Source organism: Octopus sinensis, linkage group LG14 (genome assembly GCF_006345805.1).
Source record: "Octopus sinensis linkage group LG14, ASM634580v1, whole genome shotgun sequence".
NCBI lineage: Eukaryota > Metazoa > Mollusca > Cephalopoda > Octopoda > Octopodidae > Octopus > Octopus sinensis.
The window spans coordinates 50,934,790-50,950,569 of NC_043010.1; the positions used below are offsets into that span (position 1 = coordinate 50,934,790).

Genomic DNA, 15,780 nt, shown 5'->3' on the forward strand with positions numbered 1-15,780 from the left:
TGCCATGCAGTGGGACTGAACCCGGAACCATGTGGTTGGTAAGCAAGCTGCTTACCACACAGCCACTACTACGCTAAACCTGTTAGATTAATTTATTACTTGCTTAGTCATTAATGTTGATTTAACTTGGGAATAACATTAAGTTATGAAGTAATGATATAATAGTAAGACTTTGTTAAAAAAACATGAAAAACAAATCATAGTAATATCTCTTAATGTTAGGCATGCAGTAAACTAGCAACTGACCCACTGGAAACCTATAATCAATGATACTATTTCTCATGCAGGTGTGGCAGTATGGTGTAAGACATAAAAGGCAGTGAGCTGGCTGAAATGTAAGCACACCAGGAGAAATGCCTAGTGGTATTTCGTCTGCTGCTACATTCCGAGTTCAAATTCCGCCAAGGTCGACTTTGCCTTTCATCCTTTCGGGGTCGATAAATTACATACCTATTTCTTTACTACCCACAAAGGGCTAAACACAGAGAAGACAAACAAGGACAGACAAACGGGTTAAGTCGATTATATTGATCCCAGTGCATAACTGGTACTTAATTTATTGACCCTGAAAGGATGAAAGGCAAAGTCAACCTCGGCGGAATTTGAACTCAGAACGTAATGGCAGACGAAATACTGCTACGCATTTCACCCGGCGTGCTAACGTTTCTGTCAGTTCGCCGCCCTATAAATTACATACCAGTTACACACTGGGGTCGATGTAATCGAATTAATCCCTTTGTCTGTTGTTGTTTGTCCCCTCTATGTTTAGCCCCTTTGTGGGCAATAACGAAATAAGTATGGTGTAAGACATTTGCTTACCAATCACATGGTTCTGGGTTCAGTCCCATGATGCGGTGTCTTGGGCAAAGTGTCTTCTACTATAGCCTCAGGCCAACCAAAGCCTCCTGAGTAGATTTGGTAGACAGAAACTGAAAGAAGCTCATCACACACACACACACATATATATATATATATGCATGAGTGTGAGTGTCTTTGTGTATTTGTCTCCCCCCTCCCACCACTTGACAACAGCTGTTGATGTATTTATATCCCTGTCACTTAGTGGGTCATCAAAAGAGACTGATAACAGAAGTATCAGACTTTAAAAAAAATAAGTACTGAGGTTGGTTCATTTGACAAAAAAATTCTTCAAGGAGGTGCCCCAGCATGGCCGCAGTCAAAATCAAATGACTGAAGCATTTACGATAACTTGCTATATAAAAATTTACACAAATGCATAAAATAACGTCCCAGATACCAAAAATCAATTCTATTATTGAATCATACTTATATCAAGGAAATATAAAATGCAAAAGATTTTTGTAACAGATGGAGACATGCAAATGATTTGTAACCTACCATAGTTAAAAACTCGTGGTGAAGTGAGCTTGACATCCTTTAGTGTCCCAAGGTGATTCTGGATGACAACACGGTAACCTTGACTCTGTGCATGGCTGACAAATGAACCAATGTAACAGCTCTCACTGTTGCTTCCATGGCCAGGGCACACAACTATTGTAAAGTCTGAAAGGAAGAGGAATAAAAATACAATTAAATAAATATGTTATCTATTTATCTGTCTGTCTGTCTATCTACATACACATCTATCCATGTATCTAAGTATCCATCAATCTATCAATCCCTCCATCTATTTATCTATCAATCTATCAAACAGATCTACCCATCAATCAATCAAATATATCCAGCTATCAGTCAGATCTACCCATCAATCAATCAAATCTGTCCATCTATCTATCCATCGATCAATCTATCTATCCAGCCATCAATCTATCCATCTATCCATCAATCTATCTATCCATCAATCTATTCATCCATCCATCCATTTATCCCTCAATTCATCTATCCATCCATCAATCTATCTATCCATCCCACCATCAATCTATCTATCCATCCTGCCATCAATCTATCTATCCATCCTGCCATCAATCTATCTATCTATCCATCTATCAATCAATCAAAACATATTCTATTCCATCCTGGCATGGGTGAGGTGAAATTTGTTCAGGCAGATTTTCTATGGCTGGATGCTCTCTCTGTTGCCAACCCCCTCCTATTTCTAAACAAAGGAAATATTTCTCCATAGCCAGGTATTGTTTCTCACAGAACACTAGAAACAAACATCATTTGTATGATGATGATGCTTGTCTATAGCCATTACATGATGTCAAGACAAGGGTACACACACAATGAGCTTCTTTCAATTTCTATCTACCAAATCTACTCACAAGGCTTTGGTTGGCCCAGGGCTATAGTAGAAGATATTTGCCAAAAGTTCTACAGTGGGACTGAACTTGAAACCGCATTATTAAGAAGCTAAACATCTAACTATAATTATGTCGGAGCAGAAATCTGCTCCGGCAATTATTATGACAAACAAATATGCTATGCAAATGACCGTTAAATAAAGGGAAAAAAACCCGAAAGGTAGAAAGTAAAAGACGCTCATAGAATTTGCATATGCACCCATGTGCATACATACACATGCATGCACACACATCCACGTTCGTGTGCCTATATGCATATGCTCACTCACACTCATGTGAAACACATACATGCACACCCACGCCTATATGTGCACATATATAGTATTTATTCATATATAGTATTAATTATATATATATATATATATATATATATATATATATATATATATATAGTATGAATGTTTGTTCTTATGTTCAGTTATGACGAAAACAATTTTACATTAATCTGATAGGTTTTGCTGTACTTTTGTAGAAAATTAATTTACCATTCTTATACAAGAATGCTGTTTAAGCCATCCTCAGATGAAAGCTTACCTGGCTGAAGCTTTGAAGTCACTGTCAACAACATTCTTGTATAAGAATGATAAATACATACATTATGTGTATGTGTGTGTATATATATATATACATTGGCGCCCGTGCCGGTGGCACGTAAAAAACACCCACTACACTCTCGGAGTGGTTGGCATTAGGAAGGGCATCCAGCTGTAGAAACTCTGCCAGATCAAGATTGGAGCCTGGTGCAGCCATCTGGTTCGCCAGCCCTCAGTCAAAATCGTCCAACCCGTGCTAGCATGGAAGGCGGTCGTTAAACGATGATGATGATATATATAGTGTACACAGGCGGAGGGAAATGAAACAACATCAATAATATATAATTAATACTAATTAAAATCAAAACATTGTCCAAAGGTCAATTTTGTCGTTATCACTGGTGCCAGCAAGCTGGTGCCAACAAGCAGGTCTGTCTGATATCATTGGCCTCCATCCACTAGACCTGCCAAAGACAGAGACAGCCAGCTCTTCAGTAACACACCATCAATGATATTTATGTAATATTTATTCCATTTCTGCATTCTTGGTGTATATTTAAACAAGTTATGCAAAGCAAATGTTTAAAGCTGAAAAGAAGTGACGGGGAAAAAAAAGGAAGAAAAATTTACAGATACAGGTAAGGTCATGTGGTTAAGTAGCTCGCTTTGCAAAATGTGGTTTTAGGTTCAATCCCACTATGTGACATCTTGGGTGAGTGTCTTCCGCTATAGCCCCAGGCTGATTAATGCCTTGTGTATGAAACTGTGTAGAAGTCCATAGTATTTATATACTCTTACTCTTTTGCTTGTTTCAGTCATTCGACTGCAGCCATGCTGGAGCACCACCTTTATTCGACTTATTCTTTGTAAGCCTAGTACTTATTCTATTGGTCTCTTTTGCCGAACCGCTAAGTTACGGGGACATGAACACACCAGCATCGGTTGTCAAGCGATGTTGGGAGGACACACACAAACACACACACATATATATATACACATATACATGGCAGGCTTCTTTCAGTTTCCGTCTACCAAATCCACTCACAAGGCTTTGGTCGGCCCCAGGCTACAGTAGAAGACACTTGCCCAAGGTGCCACGCAGTGGGACTGAACCCAGAACCATGTGGTTGGCAAGCAAGCTACTTACCACACAACCACTCCTGCGCCTATATGTATATTTATATATGAACACATATACAAATATACACACATATGTACATATACAGACTCACACACACACACACATAGTAGAATAAGAAATAGAAAGTCTTTGATGCAGTATAACATATTTGAAAAAAGATGAATAGAAGAGGCTTTTCTGATCATTTTTCTGCTTTAATAAGATGTTTATAAGTTTAATCTTATAAACATCTAATTATTAAAATGGAAAAATTATCAGAAAAGCCTCTTCTATTCATTTTCTCAAATATCTATTATATAAAATCCATTCTGTCTATCTGTCTGTGTGCCTTCTAAGATCTTGGGCATCCTCCAGCCAATTGTGCTCAAATTTGATATGTAGATACCAACGGTATCAGGGTGTTGAAAAAATTACAAAAATCGATTCCAGGTGAGAATGCAATCGATAAAGCATTCTTTGGAATAGAAAAAAGTCTATCTTTATTTCTTCTTTTGCTGGTGTCTCAAATTTAGGTCAAATCAGTGTTTCTCAAAGGGGAGGCCTATGGGTCAGTCGGATAAGTTGTTTTGAGAAAATTTGGTTTAAATGTTTGGAAAATCAGCACCGTCCATTGGATGGGGGGGGGGGGGCGTTTTGCTCGTATATATATATATATATATATATATATTACATGTTGTATCGAAAAGTTCCTGGATTAGTTCTGTAGTGTGCCAACAGATGGCAGCACAAGGTTGCATGCACACAGAGAGCCAGCAGTGACCTTCATGAAGCAGTGTGCTGAGTGACATTGCTGTGTTTATTTTGTAAGTTATGAAATTTGTGTTGTTTTGACCACGTGAATGCTGTAGTGTGTGATCTTGTCTTGGACAGGAACAAAGAGCCAAACTGAAATTTTGTTTTAAACTTGGGAAGTCTGTTACAGAGACATTTAGCATGTTTTAGCAAGCTTCAGGTGAAAAGGCAATGCGTTGTACACAGTGTTTTGAGTGGCATGGCCACTTCAAAAGTGGAAGAGTGTCCCTGGAAGACAGTGAGCAATCTGGAAGGCTTGCCACAAGCGACACCTCAGCTTTGTGAGTGAATTTGAGGTTATTAGAAGACCCTCAAAATGTTTAACCCTAACCCCAAATTTGCAAAGCAAACTGCTTCATCACACAACAATACTTTCTTATATCCAGTAATTATATATGTTGTAATATATATAGTAATTGCAGCATAAAACAGTTTACTATGGAAAGGCTTACACATTTATTGATAAAAATATTTACAGCTAGCACGAATTACATATAATAGTAGTATTAGTATTAATAATAATAATAATAATAGTAGTATTAATAGTAGTAACCATTACACGGCACAGCCAGTAATTGTGATCTGTGAAAGGGGAAACAAAAATAAATCAAGAAAAAGAATGTGGTATTAGAAGAGTTTTAACCCTCTGTCTGTCCAAAGCATTTCCATAAGTTTGTCCTGAACGTCCATGCTTGTTTTTAGATTGTTCATTAGCTTTTGTTTCGTATGTTCTGAGTAGCATAAAACTTTCCTTTTATTTCAAAGGTACCAAGTTACTAGTAGGGGAGAAAATATCAGGAATAGGTATAATGCTGTATTTTCAGGCATACAAGTTGAATTTTTCTGAGCAAAATTTACAGTCAAAATAAGTAGGTTGACTTATACACCAAAACGACTTTGAAGGACAAATAGTTCCTTCTGAAATGCAGCAGGATTTGGAATGGTAATGACGATGTTTGAAGGTTTACATTATGTATTACATTGACTTGTATGCTAGAAAATATGATATACTAGCAGAAATACCCGTCGTTAACTGGGCTCAGAAAGAGTCTTCAAAAATTATACCCTGATTTATGAAAGTTACTGCTTCGATATTATTGAATGTTTTGTAGCAGAATCTCCGCAACATCTTATTGCCACGTTTCGGCCCCAAAAGTTATATTTTACTAATGGGTCTGGTGATAGTCTCTTCAGCTCTTTCTCTTTTCCTACGCTGAGATTGCATAGGTAGTCCAAATCTAATTTTTTTTTGGAGGCATTGTAGTAGGGTGAATTAATCTATATGACAGGGGACTTAACTCATGTTAGCAAACTTATGGATTTCACCGACGTAAAAATGGTAAAAGTTATGGTTGGACAGCTATTTTTACCGCTATCCAAGGTTGCCTTGGGAAAAATAAGTTGACAAAAGCACAGCCATGGTTGTGACCAATGTTCTCCTAAAATTGGAGTGACATGCATGCTAATTTGTGGACGTGCATAAAGTACATTCCCGTACACACACACACACAGATATACACACACATCCTGCCTCTTATAGATATAGATGATGCATGGACGCCAGAGAAATATGTTCTGTATATTACATGTGATGCACAGGAAAGGCAGAGGGTTAATTGACAGAAAAATTATCAATTAGAATAATCACATCAATTAATTATCATATATCTCAATGATGGTTTGAAAGTAATTTAAAAAGAAAACATAGAAAAAAGAAAAAGAAAAATAGGAAAAAATATTAGAAAATACACAACTGAAGTTATTGCATGGGACACTGGATTGAAATCAAAATTGCTTTGTGGTATTTGTTCTGGCTCTTTATGCTTTGAGTTCAAATCCTGTTGATGTCAACTTTGCCTTTCATCCTTCTGGAGTTGATTACCAATTTAGTATTGTGAGTCAATGATATTGACCACCCACCAACTTGATGTTGCAGGCCTTCTGCCTTTCTAGAAACAACTATTAAACACATACATGGTTGTGTGGTTAGGAAGCTTGCTTTGCAATCATGTTGTTTCAGGTTCAGTCCCACTGTGTGGCATCTTGGGCGAGTGTCTTAACTATAGCCAAGAGACAACTAATGCCTTCTGAGTGAATTTGGTAGACAGAAAGTGTGGAAGCTCATAGTATATGTGTGAGTGTGTGTGTGTGTGCGTGCGCATGTGTGTGCCCCCTACCACTCAACAACTGGTGTTGGTTTGTTTACATCCCCATAATTTAGCAGTTTCAGCAAAAGAAATTGATAGAATAAGAACCTTGACCAAACCCTTCAAGGTGTTCTAGCATGGTTGCAGTCCAATGACTGAAACCAGTAAAAGATAAAAACATGACAATTAGCAAACAAACAAAAGACAATTTTGTAATTGTAACCAACAGGCAGACAGATAAGTATATCTGATCTTGAGTCAAGTACATCAACATCAAAAATCAATGGAAATTGTAGTTGTGATCCCTGTGCCGGTGGCACGTAAAAAGCACCATCCAAACATGGCCAATGCCAGCGCCACCTCGACTGCCTTCTGTGCTGGTGGCACGTAAAAAGCACCATCCGAACATGGCCAATGCCAGCACCTCCTTGACTGGCTTCCATGCTGGTGGCAGTAAAAAGAACCAATCCGATCATGGCCGTTGCCAGCCTCACCTGGCACCTGTACTGGTGGCACGTAAAAAGCACCCACTACACTCACGGAGTGGTTGGTGTTAGGAAGGGTATCCAGCTGTAGAAACACTGCCAGATCACACTGGGGCCTGGTGCAGCCTTCTGGCTTCCCAGATCCCAGTCGAACCGTCCAACCCATGCTAGCATGGAAAATGGATGTTAAACGATGATGATGATGATTCTAAAACAACTTTGAGGCTACACTTCATAAAGGGAACATGCAGATGCAACAATTCAGTGATAAGGGTTATGATTTTTTATGCTAGTTTTGTCTTCTAATCACTTTTGTTACTGTTAGAACAGCTCCCCATGAAAAACTAATGTATTTTTTAGCATACTATTTGACATAGTGTAAAGAAACATTGTCAGTTCTTTCCAATTCCTGCTGTATTTCACACAGGATTTTTGGTCCTCCAAAGTCATCTTGGTGTATAAGTTGACCTATCTGTTTTGGTGATTAATTTTGGTCTGAAAAATTTGACTCGTATGCTAGAAAATACAGTATTTACAATACCATTTATTATCCAGAATAAATTATCTGGTTGTAAAGATTTTGCAATCAATATCCAAAGAAATAACTAACATACTAGAGACTAGCATGTTCTCTGTAGGAGATAATGAAAGTGCCTCTATGTAGTTGCTTAGGCTGCTAGAAATAGCAGCTTAAATTTCTCAAACCTCTTACTGTCTTAAGGAAGGAAAGGACACATTAGATCAGTGACTCTCAAGTAGAGAACATATGACCCTTAGGTCATATCTCATATATAATTTCGTTCTCTTTTACTCTTTTACTTGTTTCAGTCATTTGATTGCGGACATGCTGGAGCACCACCTTTAGTCAAGCAAATCAACCCCAGGACTTATTCTTTGTAAGCCTAGTACTTATTCTATCGGTCTCTTTTGCCGAACCACTAAGTTACAGGGATGTAAACACACCAACATCAGTTGCCAAGCGATGTTGGCGGGGACAAACACAGACACACAAACATATACATATGTACGACGGGCTTCTTTCAGTTTCTGTCTACCAAATCCACTCACAAGGCTTTGGTGGGATGAGGCTATAGTAGACTGAACCTGAAACTATGTGGTTGGTAAGCAAGCTACTTACCACACAGCCACTCCTGCGCCTAAAATGCTTTCTATAAAACTTTAATTAATTCATGTCTTGTGTTTTATGCAATAGATATTGATTTCTGCCATGTGTGTGCATGCATGTGTGTGTGTAATAGAAAGAGAAGGCAAGAATTTAAACCTTTTACCATGGAAAACAGATATATCCATTCAAGATTTCATCACTTTTAACTGTGGAAAGCAGTTTCATGTAACCAAGATATCTTTTGTCGATGAATGCCATGTTTGAAATTATTTTCTATTGAGATATGGCCAAATTTATTGGGACAATGTGACTTGCAGAAAGCACCGATTCTATCATTTTTTTGGTGGATATTTTTAACATCATTACTGGAATAAACTTAATTTTTGCAGTTAAAGGGTTCAAAAGAATTCTAAGAATTTTACAAATAAAATTTAAAAATAAGGAGAGAGAAAAAAAAAACTAAACTAATTTTTACAATAATGTAGATATAAAAATTCACTAAATATAAAACTAGACAGAAAAAATAGTATAGTCCAAATATGGTTTGCACTGATTTTCATAAAATCTACATTAAAAAAGAAAAATTAGAGAAAAAATTTAGTTCATGTTGGAGCATGCAGCTACTGTGTCTGTGTGTGCATGAGAGAGAGAGAGAAAGAGAAAAAAGGAGGGCAGCAAAATAGTTTTCCAAGGACTAAAATAAGAAAAAGAAAAAAAACTTACTTTAAATGAATAAAACTCTTCTAAATCATGCAGATGGCTGGTGAATCATTTTATGTATAGAAGTTACAAAATTTGATGGCATATAAGATGCATTACTCCCCCCCCCCCCCCCCCAAAAACCCCAAAACAAACTAGAAAACAAAAGCAATACATGGTGAATTCTATAGGTGACAATGCTCTAATTCAGAGTTTCTCAACCATTTTTTTATCAATGGAATCCTTTGAGTCCTATCTATTTCACTCAGATGCACCCCCAAAGCCATTTGTTGTTTTAAAATTCCAATAGGCATAGGAGTGGCTGTGTGGTAAGTATAGCCATATAAGTATAAGGCAGTGAGCTGGCAGAAACGTTAGCACGCCGGGCGAAATGCTTTGCGGTATTTCGTCTGCCGTTATGTTGTGAGTTCAAATTCCGCCGAGGTCAACTTTGCCTTTCATCCTTTTGTGGTCAATAAATTAAGTACCAGTTATGCACTGGGGTCAATGTAATCGACTTAATACCTATGTCTGTCCTTGTTTGTCCCCTCTGTGTTTAGCTCCTTGTGGGTAATAAAGAAATAGGTAAGTATAGGCGTAGGAATGGCTGTGTCATGCAGAATCTTCCTAAGGACTATGTTAAGGGCATGCATGTCTATGGAGTCCTCAGCCACTTGCACTCCAAAGATGTATGCAATTCATCAAGTTCTCTTTATTGAACAACCATCCGAGCCACCACATCCGGGTAGCATACGTTATCCAAAAGTCAATTTGCATTAAGTCCATTATTTGCTTGGTGCTGCTTTTATGGATAATGGGAGAATGAAAACCTAAGTTGATCTTGGTAAGATCTACCATAAATCCTCAAGTGTAGTCTGCCCTTGAGTATAATATGCAGGGGATTTTTAGGGGGCTGTACCTCTGAAAAACCTAAACCTTGTGTATAATATGCAACCCTTCTCTAACTTGAGTCAAGGAGGTCTATATAATGTCCTTGGTTTGTAAAAATGTATACGGTAACGTCCTTTATTATTATTGTATGTATAAAATAATGCAAATGTGTAGCTTTTTTGTGCATTCTGTTTGTGGAAAATAAATAAATACCAGTAATAACGTTTAATAAATGTTGCTTACTACAAGTTATGGATGATTCTTTTATGATTTCATTGCTTTCAGGCTTACCTTAAGGTATTTTTGCACCCGACATCACAAAATGCATCTGAATAAACATTGCCGGACAGCAAATAGAGACTCGGACATTGCTTGGAAAATAATTTTCATTTTAAACCTCGTATATAGTACGCACTAGGGATTTTGACCATTAAATTTTGGGAAAAAAATGCGGATTATACTCGAGGATTTACAGTAAGCCTTTAGTATTCAGATTACTGGCTGTGTGATAAAAGTTTGGTTCCCATGATTCTGGGTTTAGTCCAACTGCATAGCAGAACCCTGGGCAAGTGTCTTCTACTAAAGTCCCTTGTGAGTGGATTTGGTGGACGGAAACTGAAAGAAGCCCATGTGCATGTGTATGTGTGTCGTTGTGTTTGTCCTCCCCACCACCACTTGATAACCAGTGTTGGTTTGTTTACATCCTGTAACTTATTCTTTCAGTCTTTTCTGCTGAACTGCTAAGTTCCAGGCTTAAAAAGAAAAATAAGTGCAGGGGTTGATTAGTTCGACCAAGCCCTTAAAGATAGTACCTCAGCTTGGCCACAGTCCAATGAATGAAACAAGCAAGAGATAAATCATAGATTCAAGATTTCAAAGATGTGATTGCTTATTTTTAGAATGACATTATAGGGTATGTGTAAAAAGTCACGGGCAATTTAAATACTTAAGTGCTAAATTCAGAATGTGAAGAGCCACTACAAAATACTGCAAGGCATTTTGTTGAATGCTTTGATAATTATTTTCTACTTAAGGCATAAGGCCCGAAATTATAGGGGAGGGGGCCAGTCGGTTAGATCGACCCCAGTACGCAACTGGTACTTAATTTATCGACCCCAAAAGTATGAAAGGCAAAGTCGACCTCGGGGGAATTTGAACTCAGAATGTAAAGACAGACAAGAATGCTTTGATAATTCCACCCATCCAAAACCTCCTATTGTGCTCCAAGAATATATTCCAATGCAAGACCATAAATTTATAGAAAAAGAGATAGGCACTGAGTGATATTCATGCTCTCTTCTCAAGAGACATTAGCTTAAATTAAATTAATTAGCTTAAATTCTTTCAACCAAGAATCAAAAGAAAGCTGTTGATACAGCTCATAAGAAAAAACAGGAAAAACAGCTTGTCTTAGAGTGCTCAATAAGGTGACTGGAGAAAAGTGAAAGAAGGAATGAGAAAACCAAAAAAAGGTGCCAAGTGCATTCAGTGTGTAGTTTTCTTTTACCTATTTAAAATGAAAATAATTTTAAAAATCCCTGTTTCAATATTTATATTTACTTTATAAGCATGGCCGTGTGGTTTAGAAACTTGCTTTGCAACCACATGGTTTTGGGCTCAGTCCCACATTGCGTCACCTCGGGCAAGTGTCTTCTGCTATAACCCCGAGCTGACCAATGCCCTTGTAAGTGAATTTGATAGACAAAATGTATGTAGAAACCCTATTGTGTAAGTGTGTGTATATATAGATATGTGCATATGTTTTGTGTGTGTGTGCTTTGTATCCGTGAATGTGTGATGCGTGTGTATATATATATATATATATATATATAAATATACAGAGTGTGATGGGTAAATTGTCACCACTTTATATCTTTAACTTCGTGCATGTACATGGTTTGTTTTTAATTTTGTCAACTACATAGTATAGTAGGGTCAGTTGGGCACTGTCTGTGAGAAAAACAGCACCGCGATGCAATTCACTCTGCCAGAAACTTGGAAACAACATGCTGCTTGGCATTTGCACTGAAAGTGATAAAAATTATGCTGAAAGTGATAAAAATCAAACATCCAGTCAACATCATAGTGTTTAGAGTGATCACTAGTGATGGCAACATTATGCCTCCATTCATTGTCACGCACAACCTCAGACTCAACCTGGAAACCCACATCAAGTGCCTGGAGGAGGTAGTGCTGCCCTGGATCAAGAAGGTGATTGCTGGAAGATCCCATGTCTGGCAACAGGGCTCTGCACCATGCCACACAAGCAAGAGAACCCAGTCATGGCTGCCAGACAATTTCTGTGACCACACCACCCCTAACATCTGGCCACCTAACTCCCCAGACTGCAACCTCCTTGATTATTATGTGTGGGGCGCAGTTGAGTGAGAGACCAACAAAACTCCTTGTCACATAAAAGATGAACTGAAGGCAAGTATTATGACAATATTCACCAACTTAAACAAGGAGACCCTCCAGAACAGTTGCAGGAGATTCTGAAGTCATCTGGAAGCCATGGTTGAAGCCAATGGCGATTTTATTGAATAAATTTACTCATTAGTATTTCGAGATATTTTTTTGTAATTTTGGTAAATATATCTGTTAAAAAGAGATGTCAGTGTTATTTTCATTTTTGAGTAATTTAGATGACAGTTTATTTACTACACCCTGTATATATATGGAAGAGACAGAGGGGTGTGTGTGCATGTGTGTGTATAACAGTTGTAGGTTTGGACTAATCCTTTCAATCACCTCCTTTAATTTATTTTCTACTTTCATGATACTCCTTATATATTTTATATATTTTAAGGTTTTTATGTTTATATTCTTATATTTTATTTTTATGTTTATATTTCTACATTCTTATCATCTAACTCTTAATATAAATATGTGGATATTCAAAATGGAATAATACCTCATGTCATACATCTGAATTATGAATTTGCTTGTCTGAATATTTAAGACAAATATCTGAAATTTTTATCATATACTAAATTTTATATAAACACATATATATATATATATATATATATATATATATACATATATATATATATATGGTGCCGCTAATATATGAAGTCCCTAGTCTTATCGTTAAAGGCATGAAACTAGGTGTGAGTATTTTTCGGTTGATGACTGATGAAGAATTAGGGTCCTGGTGTCTGTCCTTCTTGTACGTTTTGTAGTATTTAATACATTTTCTATTTATGGAATATCTTAACGCCATGCAACCTGACTTTTGTTAACAGTAAGTTTGTATACATTTTTTGCAGCTCTTTCCTTCTTTCTCTCTCATCTTATTCCTTTTCTAGCAACTCTACTTCCTCTCTCCCTCTCTCTCGTCTTCTCACACTTAACTGTAGACTTTCTCCCTTTCTTCCCCTGTTCTCTCTCTCTCTGTCCTTCCCTTCTATCTGCTACCAACACGTAAATAGTGGCTGTCTTTCTATCTTCTGCCTTTTTTGCCACTGGATGCCTAGCGTGCTGGTCAATTTTTCTCTCTTCTCAATTCTGTTATTTATATCCATTTGAGGATCTCTCCAAGGCATTAATCCATCATTCTTGTGCTTGGCCCCAAGGCTATATTCATTTGTTGTCATTGTCTATCATTTCAAATTACTGTATGTCCACCCAGTATTATTTTGTTTGCTCAAGCCCTAATACTCCGCAAATCTTGCGGGTGCCACCAATATATGAAGTTCCTAGTCTTATCATTAAAGGCATGAAACTAGGCATAAGTATTTTTCTGTTGATAACTATATGCACAATGAGCTTCTATCAGTTTTTGTCTATCAATTCCACTCACACAGCTTTAAATCAGCCTAGATCTATGATAGAAGAGACTTGCTCAAGTTTCCACACAGGAGGACTGAACCCAGAACCAAGTGGTTGGGAAGCAAACTTCTTAACCACACAGCCACACCTTTGCCAAATGCACGTCTGCACCAACCATATGCTACAATTGTTGATACCTTAGACACAAAGTGGCTATGATGAAGGCAATAAGTAAATAAAATTAAAAAAACCAGAGTAGCCTGTTTGTGAAATTAATATGCACGTGGTTGAGCACTCCACAGGCACATGTGTCCTTATTGTAGTTCTCAGGGAGATTCAGTGTGACACAAAGCATAACAAAGCTAGCCCTTTGAAATACAGGTACTACTCATTTTTGCCAGCTGAGTGAACTGGAGCAATGTGAAATAAAGTGTCTTGCTGAAGGACACAACATGTTACTGGAAATTGAACTCCTAACCTTGTGATCATAAGCTGAATACCCTAACCACTAAGCCACCTGCCCTCACAGAAGGCAACAAGTAATGTAGCATTAACTCTGTGTGTGTGTTTATATATATATATATAAAATTATTCTTATACAAGAATACTGCTGACAGTGACTTCGAAGTTTCAGTTATGTCATTGTTGGGCAGTCCAACAATGGCTTAACTGGCCGAAACTTTTATTATAACTGAACACAAAAACAAATGTTAGTATATAAATTATAGCTACAGCTTGATGTAACAGAACGAGGCCTACTCTATTTTCTACCCTTCTAAAATTTCACTGGGAACATGGAGCTGGAATTAAATATCCCAACACAGGGGTCCCCAACTATCAGGTCACGGACACAGACCAGAACCAGATCGTGGATTATTTGGTACTGGGCCACACAGAAAGAACAAGTTTTTAAACTATTTCTATTTTATTGGCTATTGTGCAGTCTCCATGATGTTTTTGCCTTATATATGTACTGTATGTGTATTAGATATAACGGAAGTGCATGGCTTAGTGGTTGGCATGTTAGACTCATGATTGTAAGATTGTGGTTTTGATTCCTGCACTGGGCAATGCATTGTCTTCTTGAGCAAAACACTTCTTTTCATGTTGCTTCAGTTAACTCAGCGAGTAAAAATGAGTAATCTTGCAATGGTCTAGTGTCCTGTCCTGGGAAGAATATATACATCAGGAAAACCAGGAAACCGGCCTTATGCTCCTTATGGAGTAATGCAGACTAACCTTGTATTATACATGTAATGATTAAATTATATATTATGCACTTTATTGTGTCTTGTTATGTGCATGATCTCCAAGTCTATGGAATAATTGTCTTTCATGAAAACGGCTGAAGATAGTTGCCCTAAGGCTTTTACTTAGTATAGTAACTTTACTGTTACTGAGAACTTTGGAGTTATTTAGGACTTCCTAAGATATCCCTTCTTTCTTTATACCTTTAACCCTCCAACGCGGAGTATAGGCCACTTATAGTTGAATTCCACGTCGCATAATTTTTGGCTTCTGTACTTATACTCTGCCATGAATGTCCCCCTTTCTCTAGTTCCTTTTGTATTGATCTCCACCACAAGTTCTTAGGCCTACCTCTCCTTCTATTAAAGCACTTCTAGTAAAGCACTTTTGGCTACATTTGGTGTGTCTTTTCTAATTGTGCTACCAATCCGTTCCACTTTTTCTTAAATATTTGCTCCCTAATCAAAACTTCATTTGTTCTTTGCCATAGCTCCATATTGCTTTTGTATTTGGGCCATCTAATTTTAAGTATACTACGCAAGCATCTGTTAATGAATGATTGTATTTGCTTATTTGACTTAACTGTTGTTCGCCATGTCTCAGCCCCGTACAATAATACCGCTTTTATGTTTAAGATGTCCCATCCTGCAAAAAAAAAA

At 37.4% G+C, this 15,780-nt stretch overlaps 1 protein-coding gene across 1 annotated transcript in view; it reads right to left on the reverse strand.

Annotated features, from left to right (window-relative positions):
- Positions 1–15,780, reverse strand: part of LOC115219219 (monoacylglycerol lipase ABHD2) — an 88,314-nt gene that overhangs the window by 9,540 nt on the left and 62,994 nt on the right. The window contains exon 3 of the mRNA XM_029789352.2: positions 1,360–1,524. Within this exon, the coding sequence (XP_029645212.1) occupies positions 1,360–1,524 (165 nt within the window). The remainder of the gene's footprint in view (positions 1–1,359; positions 1,525–15,780) is intronic.